Below are 13,141 nucleotides of genomic sequence, written 5' to 3'. Positions count from 1 at the left end.
TTTTTCCCCCCTAGATTTTAGACGCCTTTCGAGGCCACTGTACAAGAGACAAGCAGCCTGACCCTGCGCCCACCCGCGGATCAGCAGCTTTCGCCCCCGCCCTCTCTTTGGAGAAGCGGAGTGGGTGGGGGGCGCGCTGCTCCGGAGGGGTCCCCATCAGGGAGGGGGGACTGGGCACACTGGGGTCTCCCTTAGTGACCGGGGCTGGGCACGGGGTCCCCATCAGGGACCGGTGCTGGGCACACTGGGATCTCCCATCAGGGAGCGATGCTGGGCACTCCGGGTCCCCATCAGCGAGGGATGCTGGGAACGGGGTCCCCATCGGCGACCGGTGCTGGACACATCAGGGTCCCCATCAGGGAGGGGTGCTGGTCACACCGGGTCCTCATCAGATGGGCAGGTACTGGGCGCGGGGTCCCTATCAGTGACCGGTGCTGGGCACACGGGGTCCCCATCAGCGACTGGTGATGGGCACACGGTTCCCATCAGTGACCGGTGCCAGGCACGGGGTCCCCATCAGGGAGCGGTGCCGGGCACACCGTGTCCCCAGCGGCGGCCGGCGCCGGGCAGGGGTCTCTCAGTCAGGAGGGCGCGGCGGCCCCGGCCGCGGCCGGGCGAGGTCTCGCCGCCGGGGGCGAGGCGGGTGCGGTGCCGCCCCCGGGCCGGTCCCCGCGCGCGGCCGGGGGCTCGTTCGGCGCGGCGAGGCGGCGCGGCGGGGCCGGGGGGCGGGCGGAGAGCGGCGGCGCGGCGCCCTCCCGGCGGAGCCCGGCCCGCCTCCGCCGTGCCGCCTCCCCGCCCCGCGAGAGGCGCTCGCCGCCCGCGCGGCATCCCGGGCGCTGGGAGCGGCGCCCCCCGCCGCCGCCGCCGCCAACGCCGCCGCCGCCCGAGGCGCCCCGAGCGCAGCCCGCGCCCATGGCGCTGCGCTGGGCGCTGCCCCTGCTGGCGGCGCTGGCGGGCGCCGGCGGCCCGCAGAGCTTCGAGCTGCCGGGGGCCCCCATCGAGAACATCGAGGTGAGCGGCGGCGCCGTGCTGGTGGCGGGCGGCAGCTGCCTCTACGAGCTGTGGCCCGAGCTGCGGCCGCGGCGCCGCGTGGTGCCCGCGCCCGGGCAGGGATGCGCGGAGCCGCCGGGGATGCGCAGCAACCTGCTGCTGCCCTACGAGGAGGACGGCGGCGCGGGCGTGCTGCTGGCCGGCTGGACGCAGAAGGACGGCACCTGCCAGGTGTGGGAGCGGCCGTCCTACCGGCAGCGCCTCAACCGCAGCGAGGTGGTCAGCTGCCGGCCCGATGGCTCCACCGCCGGCGTCGTCTTCCAGCTGGCCGGCACCTGGTACCTGGCCGTGGCGGCCACCTACTCGGCCGGGCACTACGGGAACCGCCTGGACTGCCAGCCCTCCCAGTCGGACGAGGCGACGGTCATCACGGTGCGCAGCGTGGCCGAGCTGGTGTCCAGGGAGGAGCTGGGCATCATCAAGCGCAAGAAGGAGCCGTTGCATTTCGTCGACGCGCTCCGGTGGGGCAATCACCTCTTCTTCCCCTACTACACCTGGAAGGCCAGGTCGGGCAACGACACGGAGCTGCCGAGCATGGCTGTCCTGCAGCAGCTGCACCCCGCGCAGGGTGGCCTCACCATGCGGGGGCAAGTTTATTTGGACTGCGGGTGCAGGAGCCTCATCGTTTCCTCCAGCCTGGTCCGCCAGGGTGAGCGGGGCTGGTGGGTGGGTGTTTTCCACCACAGCCGCGGTGACAAGGCCTGGAACACCACCGCCGTCTGTATCTTCGGGATGGAGGAGATGGAGAAGCAAGCCTGCGCGTCCACACACTTCATCATGAACGGAAAGGGTTGTGTAAGTCTGGGTGTTGTTTCGCTAAACTTTCCTCCTGCGCGCCGTTGCTGACACTGTTGTTGTGGCTGGTGTCATTGTGCATGATTTGTGGGGTGACCCTGACCTGAAGGCGCGTGAAGTTCATGGGGAACTTCATGCACCAGACCTGGCTCTGTGAGCCCTAACGATTTCTCCAGCGCTTTCTAAAAATCTGATCCCTTGGCAGACACTGGGATGTCCTTCCCACCTACATGTCGGGAAAGACGTGTCTGAGGGAGCACCTGAGGGCACCCTGGGTCAGACCTGAGTCTCAAGCTTCTCACTCAATGTGCTCTTTGCTATCGAGGATTAGTCATACTTCATCGTGTTTTCCATACAGCCTAGATAGAGCATCTCCTACCCCATTCTGTGTGTTCACATCTCATGTCATTACAGCTACATCAGAAATGAAAAAAAGCCCATCCGATTGACCGCTGTGCACTGTGCTGTGTGCGGTGTTATCCCCGTTGCTCACTTGTGATTTGTGGGTGCTTGTTCGTGGTAGGTGTTTCCCAAACCTCTTAAGACTGGCCTTGCTTGAGAGGGCTCATAGCCAGTCCCTCAAACCCCTGTCCACAGCAGACTGCTATAGGCGATATGTCTTTTTTGCTGCAGCGGTTACATTTTCACAGGCATGGTATCCCATGGAGATCCCCTGGTCACCTACTTCTCTAACACTTTCGCTTCAGTTCCTTCCTCCTTTTGAGGCTGGGCTGTGTACACGGAGGGCAGGGTGGGCAAGGCTGTGGCCTCAGTAGCTGTAAAAAGCTAAAAATGTAATTCAGGAGAAGAAGGTACTTTTGCAAGGCCCATCCATGCTTTTAAGTCACGCTCAGAAGTCTTTGCAGAGCTGCAGAAAAAGGAACGACGCTGTAAAGTATTGGGGACAAGCATAGAAGGGATCAAGGAAGCCATCATAAAGCAAGCCCTGGCCTTTTGCAGCTCCCCCACCATCCAGGGACTTTGGAGCTTAACCCCTGAATCCGTGCTGTGTTACAATAGGAATTTGTTGGAAACTCCTTGTAAGAAGCGCAGTAGATTTACTGTCGCTCCTTAAATTCCCAAATCTAGCCCATAGCAAAGCACAGCACAGCACAGTGTCGAGATTCTTCCAAATGCAAACTACCAGAGGGCATGTGCAATTCAGTCTCCTATTGCCGGTGTTAGAGGATGTAGTTATGAATGAGAACCCCATATGTGGGTGAAACAACTGTGCTGAAGTAAATAGTGAAACTCTCGCAGCAGAGCCGGAGCCAATCCTTTGATTTTCAGTGCCAGTTTATAGCTTACTGCATGATTGCTGTGCTCTCACAAGGCAAACTTGCTGAATTAATTTGAAGTCTCATTCTCCTCCCAAAATACCCATTTACTAGTTGGATTTTTAATTTGTATTCCTTGTTTCTAATTACTTGTGGAGTTTCCTCATGAGATACTTTCTGAGCCTTGAAAGCAATAAAATAAGAGAAATCTCCTTGGGCAGCAGATCCTTTATAAACAGTTTCCAAAGCCCCACACTATTCCAGAAGAGTCTCGTGGATTTCACAAAGTGGCATAATGCAGGTAAGGTAAGACAGGTATTTCTGCCTGACTGGTGTCCCTATTGCCTCCCAGTGATTGAAAATGAAAAATCCATTATCCACTTGCTTAAGAATTGTTCTGACTCAGAACAGACTTCTGTGACTCCAAAGTCACTATCATGTCTCTCTGGGAAATGTAGATTGTATTTGGGTATAATGCTGAAGAATCCCAACCTTAATTAAAAGGATTGTTTCCTTGATATTGTGTCCCTAACTATGGTGATATTATTTTCCATGATATTTTGACACGACAATAAATACAGTTTGCCACTGACAGGAAAGGGGCATTTTAATATTTTGTGAGATAGCAGGACATCTGGGTGTTACTTAGTAATATGACCTGTAATATTACATGGCTAATTAGACTCCCTTTTTCAGCTAATTATATGTGCTTATAGTGTATAAACACAGAAATAAATGCATGTAGTTCAGCTTTAATATGTTTTTCATACTACAGAAGGTTAGGCTAGGCTACTGCAGAGTAAGTTTGGAGATGACAGCCCCATATGCTGCTGCTTCTGTGTTGTTTTAGTCAAGATTCTTCTACTGTCTCTCACCAAATCATGGGAGTGCCTGCAAACGTGGAACACGCTCTTCTTGGGCTCAGAAGCGCACGGGTTTCTGAACTGGCAGGAAGGTGGTGTGCAGCATGACCGTCAGCGCATAGCTTGTAGGAGAAGTGTGTGCTATAGTTAGCAGTGACTCTGGCCAGAAAGGAATGCCTCGAAGCAGGGGGCTGTGATAAGTAGGTTGTAGTATAGTGTGTAGGAATGGCAGCCAGCAACGGTGCTTAGCATGAGCTTCAAAGCCCAGTCTTTTAAAGACAGTGTTGGTACTGAGCAAATTAATGTGTTGCAGCGTTAAGACTGGCTGGAGTGCAAGACCTGTTTGGTGTTTGCGGCAGATGGACCATGCTGAGTGTAAGCCTAACTTCTGCATTGCAGATGCCATGTATTACGAGGTACTGTGGGTCTTAGTCTTCTTTGTTGGGTACACTTGAATTCTGGAGCTCAGGTGTGATGTGATGAGGTACATGGATCGTGGATATGGACTGTCAGGTTATGTAGGAACTGAAAGTACGTTTTTTTTTCCGCTGCAGGAATACAGTTTATAGTTAGAGTATGCATTAGGGAGTAGTGGCGGTTTGTTTTCCTTCTTATCTTATCATTCTTCAGATTTCTGTATTTATTCTGATTACCTTTAGGCAAGACATCCTCTTACCTGTCTGCACGTTCACTGCGGCTGGTATTTGCACTGGGTTGGCACTGTGCTTCTCAGTAGCACATTGCAAGACAGACTTAGCCCAAGATATTTGTGGTCCTGAATTCTCTGCTACGCTACTGCTGCATGTTCTACTCTAAACTTATTCTTGCAAGGTACTGAGCTCTTTGGCTCTAACCCAGTGAAGCATTTAAGGGCATACTTAACATTAGGCATGTAAGTAGTTCCATCATCTGCAGAGGAACTGCCCATGCATTTAAAGTTAAGCGTGAACTTGAGTACTTCACTGTATTGGAAACAAATTGCTCTGCATCCTGTAGGAACTCATTGTAGGTGTGTAATCTCTTTGGGCTTGCATTACTAATTAGGCCAAAGTTTTAACACTGGATTTGAGTCTGTCATTGAAAATTAGTAATTTTTAAGATCCTTGCTTACCAGCTTTATAAAAAGGTACATGATAAATTCTGTGGAATTGCTGGTTGTGGCAACTAGCTAATTCTCATTTTATTTGAGAAGTACTGTACACAAAGCATGTTGTACTACTTGGATGTGTTTAATCTGGGCATATATAATAATGGATTCCCAAAAACATGATCCCTAACTAGCAGGAGGCAAGTGGTGTCTACGATGAAAGTGCTCTGAAAACATTTTGCAGTTTTATATTCGGGTTGTGTTCCTCTAATCCATATATCTTTTAGATTTTATTGTATTTAATTATACACACTGTCGAGGTGCATGTGTTAATGAATTTGAGTATCTTCTTCACAATTTCCTTAGTTAATAACTGTAAATTTGCCAAATCTCATTCTTTTCAGAAACCTGACTGAGCACTAATAAACACTTTTGGTGGATCAGATCAATTACTAAACCGAAGCTCTGTAGCCCATATATAGGAGGAATGACGGAATTTGTCACAAACTTGTCTGATGGCTAATGAGCTTTAAGAAGGCCTTTCCTTCTGCTGTCCCATGGCTGAACATGAGCTACTAGAATCTTAGATCTCTCCCAGAGATCCCAGGCTCTTGTGGATCACAGCCAAGTGGAGGAGTTGGAGAAGTGCTCAATTTAGGTAACATCAACGAGAGAGAGTTGTAGGATGCTACCTAACCACAATGACAAATCTGGAAATTAGATTTGCCATGAAAAAAAAGTTGCATGGGAAGAAAAGGGTTCTACAGTTTTTCAGAGAGAAAATCCAAACAAGTGTTAGGCATATACCTGTATGACAGAGAGAAGTTGCTGTAGTTTACATTAAGGTGTTTATGTTATGATCTGTAAAGGCTAAGTAGCTGTGATAACTATTGAATGTTAAGCTGTCTTGGTGGGTTTTTCATCTGCTATTTAATGCAAGTAAAGGTATATAAGATTCTGTTCTTTGCATTTTTGCATTTTTCAGTGGGGGATAAATACATAGGTTGGTATATGCCCCTTCATTTATCAAGCATAGTTCGGAACCCTAGGACAATTTTTAGCTGGGATGAACTCTACTGAAATGAGATTTTTAAGCCAACAGGGTTCATATCAGTTTAATCACGGCCATTAATTTACAGGATTGACATTGGAATTTGTGTGGTAACTAATTCCAAAATGATTCATGGTCTTTTATTTAAGGAAAGAATTACAGACTTGTAAATATAATTTGGTATCAAAATTGATACTGCAGTTAATTTTCTAGTAGTAAAGTCATCTCCTGTGTATTACCAGACTGCTAGTATTTCATCTAATGTTTGACATATTTCTAGAGTTAATGTTTCTAGAGTGAATACTTCTGTCTGGCTACAATGAATTTTCAGTTCATCCCTGCTTGTTATGAGAAGTCAGTCATAGAAGACTTGTAAACACTCACATTGTCAGTAGGAAGAAGTGTTGCTTTTAGTCATCTGGCTTCAGCAGGTGATCTTAACAGAAATTTCTGAGAGCCTGGGGGTCTCTTGAACAGAGGATTTGCTTCCTTAGGATTACCGAATCCTTCAGGTTGGAAAGAACCTCTGAGGAAATGTTTAGTCCAGACCTCTTCTTACAGCAGGGTCAGCACTGAGATCAGACGATGTTGCTCTGTGCTTTGCCCTATCAGATCTTGAAACCTCCGGGGATGGAGACTGCACAACTTCTCCAGACAACCTGTTCTGCTTAATTGCCATCATAGTGAGGGGGGTTTTTTATCTTCTGTCCTTTAGAAACATCTCCTGTTTCACTTCCAGTCATTTTCTCTTGTTGTACTGCATAAACCTCAGTTGAGAGTCTGGCTGTGTTTCTCTGGTCTCTCTGAAACTGTCTTTTCTGTAGGCTGAATGAGCCCAGTTCCCTCATCCTTTCCTCATAGGGCAGGTGCTCCAGGCTCTGACCACTGCAGTGCCCCACTGCTGAACTTGCTCAATTTATTAAGATCAGTGCTGTACTGAGGGTCCCAGAACCGAGCGCAGTATCCCAGACACAACTGAACATGTGCCAAGTAAAGGAGGATAATCACTTTCCTTGCTTGATCTGGCTATGCTCCTGTCAATACAGCCCAGGATGTTGTTAACCTTCATAGCTGCCTGGATACAACGTTTAGCTTACTGCCCTCCAGGACCTTGTATCCTTTTCACAGAGCTGCTCCCCAGTCTGCACCATCGCAGGGGGTTAGTCCATCCCACGTGCAGGATTTTGCATTTGTCCTAGCTGAATTTCTTGGGGTTCCTGTTGGGCCATTCCTGTAGCCTATCTAGATCCGTCTGAATGGCAGCCCTGCACTCAAACGTGACAACTTATTTTAATGTCATCTGTAGCTTAACCCAGAAGCTTTCAGTGTCTTCAGTGTCTATCAAGTCATTGAGAAAGATACAGAGCAAGACATGTCCCAGAGTAGATTCCCTGAGGAATTTCACCTGTAACCAGTGTCTAGGTAGAGTAAAAACCGTAACCCTTTGAGCCTGATGATCCATGCTACTTTTTCCACTCGCCCAGTAGTTCCCCTGTTGAAATTGTGATGTCTCAAGTTGTATGCAGGGATGATGTGGGAAACGGTCAAGAGTCTTGCTAAAGTTGAAGTAAATGGCATCCGCTGTTCTCTCCTCCTCCACAAATTGAGTCATTTCATCACCAAAGGCAATCAGGCTGGTCAGACATGATTTATCCATGGTGCATGCTGCCTTTTCCCCATCACTTTCTTCTTCTTATGCCTAGAAATGACTTCCAAGAGGATTTGTTCCATGATTTTCCCAGTGAAAAAGTGAGACTAACCAGTGTGTAGTTCCCCAGGTCATCCTTCCTGTCTTCAGTTTTTTGAAGATAGGAGCATTATTTGCCTTTATTCAGTTGTTGGGGACTTCCCCTGATCTCCATAACTTCTGAAATATGGAAGAGTGGCCTTACAGTGTCATCAGACAGTCTCTCAGCATCTTCCTACAGATCCCATCCCATCCAGTTCCCCTGGGACTTCTGTAAGCTGATATTCTGAAGAGATCCCTGGCTTAATTCTCTTCCAGTACTCATAGTTTGTCTCCTTCTTGAACTCTGTAGGTACAAAGAACCACAAGACCTTGCTGGTGAAGTCAGAGCCTTATCTACATCCACTGTCAGTAAATCACCTGATCTATTCAGCAGCTGGTGCACATTTTCATTGTTTATTCTTATATTGCTCACATGGTGGTAGAAGTGCTTCTTGTTGCCCATAAGATCCCTTTCCAGTTTCAACACCAGGTGAGCTGGGGCTTTCCTAACCCCATCCGTATGTGTCCAGGCAGTTCCTCCTTAGTTGTTTGTTCCTGCTTCAACTTCTCTATACTGTTTTTCTGCATTGTTCAGCCATGACTTTCTGCTTAGCTAAGGGCCATCTCCTGATACGTCTCCCTCTTTTCCTGAGTTTTGTGCTTGGAGGGTGTTGCCCTGAAAGACCTGCTACTTTTCCTGAGCTCCATTTGCCTCCAAAGCTGCCTCTGAGGGGCTCCTACTAACCAGTTCCCCGAATAAGCTGAAGCCTGGTCTCTGCATCTGTGCTCTGCTGTTCTTTCCTCAATGCCCTCAGGGTCCTGACCTCAGTTGTTGTGTAGTTCCTACAGTGAAGGCTGCCATTGATTGTCACATCTCCAGTCAGTTCTTCCTTGTTTGTGAGTAGCAAATCCAGAAGAGCATCATGCTTCACTGACCCCACAGGGTTAACAAAGCCTGGGGTCCCATCGTTGCCCTCAGAGCTCTATAGTCCTGACCTGATCTAGGCAATGTCTTTGGTGTCCACCTGGATGCGCAACAATCAGTAGTGGTCCAGGGAATGGAACATCATTGGCAGTCTCTCTGCAATGTAATGGATCAGGGCCCCTAAATAAAAGGAAATATGTTGTGTAATAGCATGATGTTTTAGCAGTTGTGTGCCTTCATCCTTCACAGGAGGGAATCTCCAACCACAGTCACCCACCACTTCCTCTTGCTCTCTGCTGATGCTCTGTTCAAGCTCAGTTGGTTTCAAAGCCTTTCTTAATGGAGCTTGTTCTCCCTCATTGGTTATTAGGACACTTTATCAATTCTGTAAACAGATCTGAGGGCAGAGAAGGAGTGTTTATGCTGCTGCAAGTAGTCGTAAATATCTTGTCTTTCCCATCTCAGAAGTCTCCATCAACCTCTTGCTCAAGCATATCCTCTGACTGTCCTTCCTGCCTTGCATCACAAGACTCGTGATCTTTTCTCTACAAGGTCTCTGTGAAGACCCTCTCATTTCCTGGTCATCCTCCCTGCCTTTTTTTGGTCTGCTCACCTGGGATGGTTTGTCCACCTAGCGTTGCTATGCAATGCACAGATTAAAAAACCTCATGGAAATAAAATTTTGGAAAAGTTCATCTCCTCATTCCTTAGCTGTAATAAAGACTCACAGCATACACCGATATTGAAGTTTGTTACCCACTGATATAATAAAAAATAATGCAGGAGGTTGTAGAGTGGTTAAGTTAAGAAAGAGTAATGAGGTTCCAAAGTTGGTTTTTTTCCCTCTTGGAAAAATATATAGATATTGTTCCAATGTTAAATATTGCTATATACTCTCCACAAATCTTGTGTCCTTTTGAATAGCTGCATCTGTTCATTCGCTCTGCTGCTCAAACCCTTTATTTTTACTTTTTGGCCAGCTGCAATATGATGAGTGCTGCGTGAGCTAAAAATGCTGCCCTTCCCTCTGAGGCACACAATGTAAAATAATCAGGAGGAAATCAAGACAGAAAGCAGACGTGTGAATATGGTTGCTGCAGCTGGAATCATACAGAGATAAATCTGAAAATGAGATGCAAAATAGAAAATGAGTATAAATACCTCTCATGCTAAAAACCAAACAGCATAGTGGGATGAACTTAAAAGCAAAATGTAAGTTAATTCAGGAGATCTCTAGGCTTACCTGTGCACGTGAAGATTTTGAGGGGCTGTAGAACAGAACAGAGGGTGGGACTGAAGAATTAAAAAATTCTCGTCTAGAGCTATATTGTCTTTTCTTTTGCTTTTCTTGTTTTCTTAGAAGCCTGAAAATGTTACAGGACAGACAGATAGATAATCGTGGAGATGAGTGACTCTTCAAGTATAAAGGAAGTTTAGACTGTAGATGTGTTTTTAAGGATGGCTTTGGCTGTGAAAGAAAAAGCTTGGGAAGGCCCTACAGTGCTTTAACCCCATTAGTCACAGTGGAAGAGGCAAAAGGGCTTGTTAAAAAAATAAACGCACATGGAAGAGGGGTGACAGGAGGTGAAAGCAGCAGCTGCACCCTGGAGGGAATGGACAAACTGGAGAAATAGGTTGCATAAAAGAGAAGGCAATTTTTTTGTGACTGCCCACCATCTAAATTCCCCATCTTCTTATCCATGTTAGCTCAATGTTGCACTGACCCTCCCTCTAGCTAGCAGAGTGAGGGGAGGAGGCTTCCACACTTGTCAGTACTGGTTCTTCAGTCAGATGATTAGAATACACTGATATGACACTAGTTATTTTACTAGTATGTGGGTCAAAATAAAATCTGGCAGCAAAGCTTTTCAGAGACTGGCTGAGTCCTCCTCTCTTCTTGATATTATTATAGAGCCTGTGAGGAACCTAGGGTGGTTTGTTTTCTTTACACTACTACATGGTGCACTGCAGAAAAATAAGTCTTATTTCTGGTGGAGATGAAAGCCTGGAAGCTACACCTCCTCACTCCTTAGCCTGAGTGAATGCCCATTATGTGCACCAGTGCTGGAGTTTTCTTACCCTCTGATCTAATAAAAAAGTGAGTTAACCTTTTCCACATTAAAAAGCATGCAATCACTTTTTTCACCCACCATATCCAAACCAGACCTCCATGGTATTGAAGTCTCATGCCTAAGTGGGTTTTACGGAGGTTCTGTGCCAGTACATGACAGTTCCTGTGTCTTATTCCTGCTGCAAGACAAAAAAACCCATCTTGAAATATGAAAGTTAATCAAGTCTTCTTTTACTCCAAGTGGTTGTTCTTGCAAGCTAATTAAAACAATTCAGATGACTGAAAAAGAATTTAATTGGCCTAGGACTGCAGTTTAGAAAAAGAAATTCTATGTGGAAAGACTTTTTGGGGTTAAGCCAGCATCCTAACATGCAAGAGTTGAATTCAGCTGTTACTGCGTTATGGATTTGCTTCCTAACTTTGAGAAGTGGCAGGTAAGTAGTTAGATTTACAAACCATTTTCTAAGTACATCATCTCCTTAAGTTCACTAGAAAGTCTACGAATAGAGGGGGAGGGGACGTAGAACATGGCTGGGGTTGGGCCCATTTGGAGACCAGGTGGGTTCACACGTTTGACAACATCTAATATGGAGATTGCATGACTCAATTACGGAACTGCAAAACTGAGGTACTGCTTGCTAAGGAGATACCTCGGCTTGTAGGAGGTGTGGGGCAGAGACCATCTCTCACCTGGTGAATGACCTTATTCTCTCACATCAGTGCTTCCTTTCAGCCTTTGATCTTCTTTAGTCTGCGTACTTTGGTTTTGTGTTTCTTTCCACAAGACACAGGGATTTCCTGCATGTTTTCTTTCATGAGCTGCTTACATGTGTTTGTCACTTAATTTCCTCCAGCTTGGATGGACAACTGGAGGTAACATGTTGATTTTTAAGTGCGTAGAGATACTTTTATGTTCTCTCTGGCATGAACTTCATGCTGCTTTATCTCATTTTTATGTTTATGTAATATACAAGTCTCAACTTCCTTTAGTGTAAAGTAGGAAACCAGAAAGGGGAGGATGAAACTCTGCATTTTCTGACATACGCACACAAAAAGAGTCATAGAATCATAGACTGGTTTTGTTGGAAGGGATCTTAAAGATCACCCAGTTCCAACCCCCCTGGCATGGGCAGGGACACCTTCTACTAGATCAGGCTGCTTAAAGCTCATCCAACCTGGCCTCGAACACCTCCAGGAATGGGGCATCCATGACTTCTCTGGGCAACCTGTTGCAGTGCCTCACCATCCTCACAGTGAAAATATTCTTCCTAATATCCAATCTAGATCTAAATACCCAATCCAAAATCTCGTTCTGCTTAAAACCATTACCTCTCATCCTATCCCTGCGCTCCCTGATAATGACCCCCTCCCTGTCTTTCCTGTAGGCCCCTTTTAAATACGGAGGGCTGCTATAACTTCTCTCCAGAGACTTTTCTTCTCTAAGCTGAACAAGCCACACTCTCTTAGCTTATCTGCATGTTTGAAGTGCTTCATTTCTCCAGAATATCTGCATACCTTTGAAGGTGGTTGCTGAGTATATCTATAGCCTTCATGGTATGTGCATCAGGGGATGGCAAAGCATGGCTTCATTGAGAAGAACTGGCAATTCAGAATAAGCCCAGTTCATTATGTCCCCCCAAAAAGAGAAGGTCTGTTGCAAAGGAAGTTGATGCAGTTAGGCTAAGCCTGTGTCCTACTGAGGTCAGTGATTTAGCTGCAGTAAATATAATCTCTATCACAGATATGCCCAGTTTCTATGTATAAAAAAGAAGTAGTTTCGTGGTTTACGTGCCATTTCCAATGACATGTTGCTCAGAAATTGTTTAGAATTAAAATGTTCCCCAAAGTATTGTCCAAAGTTGATTCCTCTGTGAATCTTTCCAGGGATTCTTCTCTTTCTCTTTCATAACATTTTGCAGTATAGGTGACTGATTTTGTAATAGTTTTCTCTTATGTCTGATTTTCAGGATGCACGATCAATCAAGAAACTACCTACCGTGATTCACTCTGGATTAGTGGCTGTTTATGGTACAGTTGTTTTGAATCAGATAGTTCTCTTTTTGGGAACAGACGATGGACAGTTACTGAAGGTAAGCTAAGTGTGGCAGTTCTCCCCTTCTGCATCAGCTGCTCCTGTATTCAAGTGGTAAATGTTTCCCCGTTTAGGCTCTGTATTATAAACAGATATAATCCCCTGAATCTCTATTTGGTTTTTGTTTGTTTGTGAAGTAACTGCTATATTGTTTCTTGGAGAGCAAGATAATTTTCAAAAGCAATTATGTACCCTGCTTAA

At 46.8% G+C, this 13,141-nt stretch overlaps 1 protein-coding gene across 1 annotated transcript in view; it reads left to right on the top strand.

Moving 5' to 3' along the window:
- Positions 1–909: 909 nt before the first annotated feature.
- Positions 910–13,141, top strand: part of PLXNC1 (plexin C1) — a 71,568-nt gene continuing 59,336 nt past the window's right edge. The window contains exons 1-2 of the mRNA XM_069853262.1: positions 910–1,845; positions 12,816–12,938. Coding sequence (XP_069709363.1) covers positions 913–1,845; positions 12,816–12,938 — 1,056 coding nt within the window. The 5' untranslated portion in view covers positions 910–912. The remainder of the gene's footprint in view (positions 1,846–12,815; positions 12,939–13,141) is intronic.

The sequence above is a fragment of the Phaenicophaeus curvirostris genome, chromosome 1 (assembly GCF_032191515.1).
Source record: "Phaenicophaeus curvirostris isolate KB17595 chromosome 1, BPBGC_Pcur_1.0, whole genome shotgun sequence".
Classification (NCBI taxonomy): domain Eukaryota; kingdom Metazoa; phylum Chordata; class Aves; order Cuculiformes; family Cuculidae; genus Phaenicophaeus; species Phaenicophaeus curvirostris.
Note: the sequence above shows the minus strand (reverse complement) of the source record. Positions and strands in the feature narration are given on the sequence as shown.